Raw genomic sequence first — 10,267 nt, 5'->3', positions numbered from 1 at the left:
TGCTAACGTATTAAAGTATGTTAACATTAGTTATGGCCTTGCAGCGTTTACAGTACTGTTGTGGGCCGTTAATGTAAATGAAATTGTTACAGGTTTGATTATTATTATTATTATTATTATTAATATTTTTACAGGTAATGCGATAACTTAAACTCGTGACCAAAGAGAACTTTAGATTTCTGAGAAACGGAAAAAATCCGTTAGAACTCATGTGTGATAAGCAGGTGTGCACTAGTTTTCTGTCAAAACCATACTAAATTTAGTCAGTATCCTTCTATTAACCTATTAATGTAATTAGTTTTGCCTTTTAGGCTGTTGACAGGATAAGACAGTCAGAACCTGTCGAACCGTTGTCCAAGTAAAAGGTGAACACCTATATGACAAAGAAGTTAAAAGTGAAACTGCTGTGATTTTGATCTAACTAATCAGAAAACACAAGTCTGCTTGGCTGACTGACATTGATAATTTGTAAGTTTGTATTTGAGGTGGAATACATTTGGTCTAAAGTTGGCAACTGCTACTAGAGTTGTGTTGCACAGTGTAGACGTGAGTATCAAATTTCTAAACTATGACAAAGATTGATCACATTCCTTTTGTCTACATGTACTTGTTGCAAGTAAACTTACTGTGATCACAAAGGTTAAACCAACATCATACCCTTTGCTTTGCAGTTGTGCAATAGTACAGTCAACTGTGTGCTTGTCAAAATGTACATAATGATCATAAAGATTCATTCTTGCAGTCACCATGACTTCAGTTCAAGGTGATTTAAGAAATAGTTGCTGCTTGGAAATCTCAAGTCTATTGTCTACTGTTTGACATCATGAGTGACTGCGAAATGCCTCTTTGACACTTGTGTCTCAATGACCACATGTAATTCTAATGGGTCACTAAAGGAAGGAAATAAAAAAAACAACATATTCTGTTGATAAGCAACAAACATTGTAGTCAGTGAGATTTCAGTTAAATATGTATCAGAAAATCACTTATGAGTCATTTTAAAGGAATTTGTCACTTGGCAAATCATGCCTGACTAATATCATATTATTTGGCATTGGCTCTTACTCAGCATAATGTCCTGTATAATTTTATCTTTAACAATGTGGGTTTTTTTTGTTTGTTTTTTGTTTTTTTTGGTTAAAGATGGATGTTGATTTGTGTGCTGGCGGGGACGGTACTAAGAGAACGGTAGAACTTGCCGGGGTTGCAGAAGGCACAATGGACGTTGTACCTTTGGAGATGTATGACTCCGCCAGAGCAAAAATAGCAGCCAACCTACGGTGGCTGTTTGCCAAAGCCTATGGTATTGGTAAGTAATTTTACTTGCATTCATGCTACACAAATGTCATGTCTCACAGTTACTTCAGATGTTGTTGTTGGCACATTGTGTTTACTGCTCTCTACAGTGATAGTCAGCAGATTGTGTTGCGCTCCAGCAGCGAAACTTTGACAGCAAAAACCCAAGAGGAAGAAATACTTGTGTCTGTGCTCTTGAGCCAAAACTGTTTCCCCCCATAGCACTTGGCAACCGAACTCCCATACTGACTCACCAGATCCTTCCATTCTTGTAGGGCGGCCAGTGAGAATGAGCCCAAATCGGCCTGAGTGACAGGCACTAAGGATTAGGCTATATCTGTTTGACTGTAGTCAGAGCATGGAAAATACTGATCTGCACTGCCAGTCACTCGCACTGCCTGTTGAGATTGTATCGGCATTAGTAACTCTGTCAGATAGGGGCAGGTTTTCCTGCTTTGTCTGTGGTTGCTTTTGCCAAGAGTGAAATACATTTTAAGGGTGAAATGAGTTATGTGAAATTTAAGGTAAGCATTTTAGGATCTGTTTTAGTGAAGTTGTGGAACTAGGACCCTTTAAAAAAGTACTACTGTTTACCTTTAGTACAGTTGATATCCTTTCACGATATGTGCATATTTTATGTTAGGTGGCAAAAGGAATTATGGAGACATTGTTATATAAAATCTTCTGCAATTTATTTCACAAAGACTACATTTGAGTCAACCACTGTCTGCTGAGCTTTGATACATAACTGCTGCATGTGCACCGCACTGTTCTGACGATATTGTAAACAATTGAATTACAGCTGCTCTTCTGTGCTAAAGTTCTCTGTCAAACATACTTTTCTGCAATGTTTTGCATAGAAAAAAGTTTTCATGTTGGAGCTAAGGGTGGGTGATACAATCTCTAAATTATATTACGATGTTTCAAAGAAATTGCAGTGATGATATTTATGATACAAAATAAAAATACTGAACATTTTATCTAAAATTGTAACTTGCAGACAGCAGAATTTGTTGGTGCAAACAAAACAAAGGACATTTTCCATCCCTTTTTTTCCCAATGAACTACTGTCATTGATGACAGACTACCTAATTTGACCTGTGAATCTGTTGCCTCAAGATTCCAGCAGCAGCAGTACCAGTATTATAGAGATCAATAGTTGTGACACAGCCTATGCAAAATGTAATCACAAATGTTGTGTAGGTAGCATTTATTCCTGGAAACCTTAAGTAAAAGTAGAACATACTGCTTAACACTTAAGTATAACAATAACTTAACTGGTTTAATCTTGTAATTCTTTAGGAGCCTGCAAAAATATCTTCACATAATAATTAAACTGAAAAATACTTGGATGTTATGTCTTGGGTTGAGCTTTGTAATCCCACTTTTACCACTATTTGGATTGGCATCATGTCCTTGGCCGCTCGTTATGTAACCGTGTCAGTAATTGAGTGATTTCAAGCCACCATTTTGCTCTTCCTGTCATATGGAGCAAAACTAGCAAGCGCTCCAGTAATACGTAGTTGAGTGATTTGTTTACTTTTTGGTTGCAACTGATGACTGGTCACGTGCCTTCCTAGCTCGGTTGAACTTGACAGTTTTTTTTGGTTGGTTGTTTTTCTCCTCCCCACAAGTAGTAAAACAAGTTTCTTGGTTCCACCTTTATGTGTGAACAGTTTTCTTGCATATTTCGCATAGTGTTGTGCTTAGGGTTAAAGGTTGTTGATGTAGCTTAGTCTGTAGGTACTAAATTGTCAAGCCTGACACACTGGTCTGGCTGTCTAACATGTCTGGATTGTCTTGTTTTGCATGCTAGGGAATGTGCACGCAAGAAATTCCTATGCCATGGATATTAAAATATGACACTTTTATATCATGGAAAATGTATGCCACATTAACTTGGTGGGTATGATGTAAAATCCCTTAAGTTAAGTGAGAGCTCACCAATATATGAATTTACAGGAGAGAGTTACAGAAATGCTATGGAACCCTTTTAGTAAGAGATGACTTTAAGGTAAACTGGACCCACTGGTTGCAGTGGGGATATCTACACTTTACACTTACATGAGTTGCTCATACATGATTTTGTGCTTCTACTAATGCTTGAGGAAGTTTGGAAATGTGGTGACTTTCATGCAGTCTATGCACCACATTGCTTGGTGACTCTACTTTGTATCAGTGTTTAATCTAAGCATGCAGCCCACTTTTTATCAGAAATTTTTTAACGGCTCAATGGTTAAATGTGAATGCTCCAGTAGTTGGGTCTCTTGTGGGGGAAAAAAAGTGTTGCATTGAAACCTTTGTTGGAAACCTGTCCTGTAGACAGACAAACACACGTTATGAAACATTACAGTCATGTTGTCCAGTTTTTCTATTTTCTTACTTAACTCCAGTAAATCCAAGGAGAAACTATAATATATGAATGTTGCGTTAATTTCTCTCAAAGAAGCTTTATTGGATTGGTAAAAGTTTTACCAACAGAAATGATTTTCACTTTTTGGTGCTTGGTTAGTCACCAGTGCCTGACAGCATTTCACAAGTTGGTTCACTAAAGACATCTTTGAAGGACTGCTAGTTACCTTTTTTTTATGTGCTGCAGGGTGTTTCCTTATCATAGTGGTTGAAGTTGGTTATATATAATATAAACCTCAGCTATCTGATTCATAAATCCCTCCATTCACTGCTTTGTGTGTGTGTGCTGGCTCAGTTTAGTCTCTGACCATTATTTCAGAGGCTTATTACAAGCTTTCCTTTGTATTTTGTGGTCTCTTTATATTTGTGGTCATTACTCAGATTTCCTAATGCCAGTGGTGCATTCATTCTAAACAAATGACAGCAAGATTGGATTCAAAGGTAATCTGGGTTATGGATGGAAAACTATTGTCTCCATTGCCTGTTTTTTAAGGCCAGCATTTTGCTCTAAAGCCCTCTTTGTTTAAGGTTCATTACTAAGGCTCATACTTTTGTCTGAGTTCATATCAAGGCTTGTAGGAGTCTGCTCTGTCATTTCACTGTCTGTCATCATAGGCCTTGGCTAACGATGCAGACTGAAAGATGGTGCTTAAAAGCCACTTCCTAAGGACAAAAATGATGCACCACACACAAACTTGGGTGGAGATCCTTTTCTGTTACAATGGAAAGTGTAAAGCAGCCCAGTGCTTTGGTGGCCCAGAAGGAGGGAACTCTCAGCTGCAGTCACAATTGCCTTTTCCCATGGGGACTCAATAAATTAGGGCCATTTTATTTTCACCCTATGGCTCATCTGGTCTTTGCTACAGTGTACTCTTGTTTGCTTGGCTTGTTCACTGGCTGACGGAGAGAAACAGCCTAAAGAGCTGTGATGTAATTTCATTGTAAAGAGTATAACAATCTTTGGATGTTGGGGTCATCTAGTTTTCATCTAGTTTGTTTTCACCTGTCTGGTTCCCCTCCTCCTTGCACAAGGTTGTATTTGTCAATATGGTCTCCTGTCCTTAATACCCTCTATGTTTGCCACAGCTGCTGGCAACATGCGTGTCAGACAGCCAGACACAACACCAGCGAGGGTTAGAACTTGTGATGGCTGCATGCACAGTACTGGTTCTTGCCCATGTTTGCTTGTGCTGACCATGGTATAGTCCTGGTCCTGGTTGGCTGACTTTGCTGGGTCTTGTTGCCAGGCCAGGTTCTCCAGCTCCACCCCATCCCAGTTAGTAAATTTGTCAGCCTGGCTCTGGGTAATAGGAACACAGGGGGGCAGCTGCCACATGACATCAGTGTCTGTTGAATGTATTCAAACGTGAAGACTCGCCCTGACCAGACCCTTTTGTTTTCACACACAGTTACTCCAATGTTACTGTTTGTTTATATACTCAAACACTGCTCTTTAGGAATGATCAAAACTGCTGGGTGTTTGGTGTAATAGGTTATTGTTGTGCAATGACGTCTTCATTTCTTATGGGGGTTGGCAGCATGTTGGCCTGTGTTTCAGTGATGCATGCAGAATACCGATTACAGGATCGATATGATCTGAGCAGCTACTGAAATAAGGGCGGGATGGCAAATATATTAAATCTGCGATTTTAAATTTAATACTTCTTTGCAGTTTATTTTTACACAACAACAAATGTTCATCATGTTCTGGGCAGGATACCAGATATGTAAACTACTATATTAGTGGACAAATACAGCAGCTATTGTTGTTTTTTCTTTCAAGTGCCTTATATCACTATATCATAGCCCTGATGAACTTATAACACCTTCTTACTCATTGTTATAGTTGTATGAATCAAATAGATGACTACAACCTAGAGACAAAATGATTTTTGCTAGGTTTGGGACAAAAAGTTCAAAATAGGTTTTAAAGCTGCATTTCCCACTTCCCTGTGATACAAGTTTTTGGTCACATTTCTACATTATCAGATTTGATGCATGAGAACAAAAACTCCTAATTACTTCATAAGTTTCATCACCAAATGACAAGACGGTGAGAGGTTGTGTGAAGTCAGGGTGTGTGCTCAGGGAGGAGCAGAAACAAATTTAACATCACAAGAGAGGAGAGTAGAAAAGAAATGTTTTGCATTTTGATGCAATTTAGGAACCCCCAACCTGTGATGTTAAGTAAAATAATCAAGTCCTCATTATAATTAAAATTTCCCCAAGTCTGTGGGTTTTTTTTTTTGTTTTGGAATCAGTATTCAGGCACACATTTTTTTACAGTCAATATAGTAATAAATTAGTCATTTATATTGGTTATCTCCGCAAAAATTCTCTTATTCTTGACCATTGGAAAAGAAATTGGAAAAGAGAGCCTGCATCTGATGTTTTCTAAACTTACAGCTTTATACATGATAAGTCTATTGTGTCGATTGTTTATTAAGGAATTATTCTTTCCTTAAATTTTTATTGAATTTACATTCATCTCAAAGGCTCTGTACATATGTACCCTGCCTGCTTTTACAGTTCATCTTTTGCGCTTGGTACTTCATCATCCACTAAACCAGTTGCTAGAAGCTATCCACCATCCAGTTTTTGTGAATAGGAGATTGCTGACGAGTGGCTCCCTTTATCCTGTCAGTCAGTGCAGAGGCTAAGAACACAACACACACACACACAGCTCATGCCGTATTACTGGAGCTCAGACAGAGTTAAGAACAGATTTTACAGAACAGGGTCATTTCAATCATGTCCCTGTTCTGTTTTGAATTTGGACAGGTTTGCACATGCCTTTACACCCATTTTATTCCTGTGTCTGGTTTACCTTACAGTAAAAATGTAGTTTGTGCATGCCTCGAGAGAGCCGCTTTGTCTCATGCCCATATATGGCTGTGGTTTCTGTTTTTGAGAATGACTTCATATTCACAGCAACAGAATTGTTTCTGTAGGTCAACTGGTTTTTTTTGTGGGTTTCGGGGGGGGGGGGTTTTTGCTGCAGCACGTTGAATTAATGCTGGCAAAGTCCACAGTGTCACCTGAGAAGTCTCACTGAGGTCTTAGCTTATCAAGGATCTGTTTCCCTGATACGCTCCTGAGGAAATGCTTTGTAATTTGCAATTACAAAAGTTCATGTTTGCTACAAGTTAACTAATAGTGGTATAGAACAAATATTACATGGAAAGCACTGGGCTTTGTCACATTACTGTAGCCTGTAGATGAGGCAGTCAGAGCTGTGGCTACTTTTTCATGTAGTATTTTGTATGTTATCTTAACCAGCTTTTGTTTGTCTTCAGTCCATGTATAGTTTGATGTAGTGTTAACCTCACATACTGCTTCTTCCCCCTCAAACACTCTCTCCATTGCAGACCATATTCCAGAGGACTTAAGGGACCCGTTCTATACAGACCAGTATGACCAGGAACACATCAAGCCACCTGTCATTCGTCTGCTGCTGTCCTGTGAGCTTTACTGCCGTGTGTGTGCCCTCATCCTCAAAACTGAGCAGGCAGCGTCTCTTCAGTCCCACATGTCTGTCATCCAAGCTCTATCCAGGAAGGGCATTTATGTGGTGGAGAGTGATGACACACCCGTTACAGAGGGGGACCTGGCCTGTATGCCGATCAAAATGGTGAGTCCAAAATCCTCTCAAATTTTGCAGTATTTTGTGGCAATAACACCTAGTATTGTCACCTGCCTGTCTAGTGAGTCTCCTGTCCAGTCGATAGACAGTTAGTAGTACTTGTTCTGCTTTGACACATGGTAAACTGGTGTAGCAGTACATAAGGAAGGCCTCCACCTGCTGCATGTTCTTGTTAGATTGGCCCTCCACCTTGTGGTAGATCTCCAAAGCCTAAAGTAAACTATCTTCTCTCCTGAAAGCCAGTAAGGAAACACGAAATCGGAAGGGCAGGGGCTAGCAAGTTAGTGATGAATGAATTTGTGGAAAAATAAGTTTGGGAGCTGATTTGTTATTTTCACATGTAGCTGCTGCTTGGGTTTGAAATTAAAACGTACTATAATACTGGTATGTTAATGCTTTTATTGATCAGCTGACACATGCAGTCTCATATAGGCTGTGAAACTGTAATAGCAATTACAAAGTGTATCTCAGCAGCACAGATTGTCTATCAGGGGATGAGCTCTTCCTGCTTCAGATGCATTATCTTTCTTCAGTGAAGTCAGTGAAAGTTAGTAGTCCGTTTATTATTATCCAGCAATACCAGCAAACCTAAAAACATCTGTCAGTGCACTTAAAACCAAAAACATTTGCAGATTCTTTACATTATCCACTTTGTAAAGAGTTTTAAGCATGCTTTGCTTAAGTACAGTGTCCAGAATATTTGAATATTTCCTGCATCATATCTATTCAAATGGATAAGTGACATTTGACTGCTGGCATGCAAGGTGTGTATGGGGTTACCGTGAAAGGTGTGGGTGTGATTTTATTATTTTTTTTCTCCCCCCCTTCATTGTGCAAAGGTGTTGTTGTCCTTAATCTGTCTTGAAAGAGTTTAGCCACAGTTAATTTAATTAACACAAACACTTATTTCATACTATATGCTTTTGTAATGAGTCTTTTTCCACTACTTACAGGTTACTCATATCTTTACTAACAGTTTGCTCTTTTTACACAAGTTAAAAGATAAACATCATTGTGATGTTAAAAGATGATACCACAGTATCAGATAAACCACCGTGTGTTTTTTATGTAAATACAACAGGAGGCAGAGGTTAGTTGTCAGTAATTATTATTACTGATGAGCTTACTCTTTTCTACTGGTTGTTATTGATAACACTGTAGATATTTTGGTTACTAAATCTGAAAGAAGTTGGTTATTTTAGAATTATCCAAAAGCAGAGTTGGGCATAATCAAATTAATAATTTGGCCAAATCCCGCACCAGTGCAACAGTGTCAGACACTGCAATTTTAATCACAGTTTAATTGGCACTCCTGCACAGTGTAATCCTGCAACTCTTTGGTCATTGAATTGGCCACTAGTTTAACACAAAGGTCCCCATTCACTTCTTAACTGACAATACATATAAATATGTTTATTTAAATAACATGGCTACAACTTGTGTTGATAAAAGCAGAGTGAAGCAGCACCAGTTTAAACATTTTCAAATATGAAATTCCACCATCGGTATAAATGAATAATTTGCACTGGTTACATTGTTTTGTTTTTTAATTTTATTTGAATCATTCTAAAGTATACCTGGAAATATAGAAGTTAGAGATAATTCTGGTCTTCGAAACAGAAATTGACATTAGGTAATCTTTGTCAATAACCAACACTAACTGATGCAGTTATCTCATATTCAGTAAATTTGTGGCCTTGTGTATGTTCAGTGTCGAGGTTAAAAATCAGCTTTGATTAACGTATTTTTAATGCGCTACTTTTTTAGTGGCCTCTAAACACTTTATATATTCTCTGAGGAAGAAATGCATTCCTTACATGCAAACTTTTGAGGTAGGCCTTTCTAATACCTCTGGATGAAGCATGCTGTAAAATTTGTAATGTATTTGTTTGCTGAGAGGTCATTTGACTCTTACTCCATACACAAATCCTAAATTAGAAAGCCTGGGTTAACAGGTAAAGTCAATGACCTCTACTGCGATACTCGTTATCTAGGAAAGCAGTTTTAGGTTTTGGTGATCCAGCTAACACAAAAAAGCCTGGCTATGGTGAATTTGATTTGTAGTACATCCCTTTGACACATATTTTAACAAGTAAACTTTAATTAAATGTACATAAATCAAACATAATGTGTGATAGCTCAAGTTGACGTGAGCAACTAAGGAGTAAGAGAGATGCACTATGATTTTTTTTTTTTTTTTTTATTCATTTTTTGCATTTGAATGGCGGTCCCTGTTCTCAGTGTCTAACATAAAGTGTTATTGGTCAGTTTTCCAATCACTGCTGCAATCATATGCAAAAGCAACATACTTTTAAAATGACTCTCCCCTCTCCTTGGCTGGATCATTAAAAAATAGAAATCCTGCTAAATAAACTGATCTCTGTGCTCCCTCAGAGTAGGGGGCATTAGCATTAAGAGGTTTGCTCTTGTGTTAATACCTTGTTGAAATGAATTTATTGTGTCTGGTATTTTTCTCACCTTCATTTTCATCCATCTGTTGGAAAAGCTCCCTAAACGCTCAGTTTAAATGCTTATCCAGCCTAGCTGTCCTCCCTTTCTCAAGCTTTCTACTTAGCAAAATGGTAAAGATGTTGGTGACTGGGTACTTGCCCTGTTGACCCATTTAGTTGTCTTGAGGCAAGTGTAATCCTTGTAAAATTTTCACAGATCACCTCATAATGAGGTTAAATGCCTTCTGCATTTATTCCACATCTGCACAGCTTGAGTCACCATGGCAGATCCTTGTGAATGAATGCAGAACCCTTGGTGATGAAATACGATGTATCACACTTTAACTAAGAGCACTTCACACAGGATAGGATGAACACCAACAGCCTCATTTGCTCTTAGACATCTCCCTACTTCCTACCCCTTTGTTACCATGAAACCAGCAGTGGTGTAGAGCAGGCCCTTTCC

The 10,267-nt window shown here is 38.4% G+C and overlaps 1 protein-coding gene across 3 annotated transcripts in view; it reads left to right on the top strand.

Annotated features, from left to right (window-relative positions):
* The first annotated feature begins 16 nt into the window (after positions 1-16).
* Positions 17-10,267, top strand: part of camsap1b (calmodulin regulated spectrin-associated protein 1b) — a 31,514-nt gene continuing 21,263 nt past the window's right edge. For 2 of the 3 annotated variants that reach the window (XM_042223439.1, XM_042223438.1), the window contains exons 1-2: positions 18-1,309; positions 7,077-7,339. In XM_042223439.1, coding sequence (XP_042079373.1) covers positions 1,144-1,309; positions 7,077-7,339 — 429 coding nt within the window. In that variant the 5' untranslated portion in view covers positions 18-1,143. Of the gene's footprint in view, positions 1,310-7,076; positions 7,340-10,267 lie in introns of all 3 variants that reach the window. The other variant, XM_042223437.1, reaches the window with a different exon arrangement.

The sequence above is a fragment of the Haplochromis burtoni genome, unplaced genomic scaffold (assembly GCF_018398535.1).
Source record: "Haplochromis burtoni strain Fernald_Lab_line unplaced genomic scaffold, NCSU_Asbu1 Contig_111, whole genome shotgun sequence".
Lineage (NCBI taxonomy): Eukaryota > Metazoa > Chordata > Actinopteri > Cichliformes > Cichlidae > Haplochromis > Haplochromis burtoni.
The sequence above is the reverse complement of the archived record's forward strand: the minus strand, read 5'-3'. Positions and strand labels throughout refer to the sequence as shown.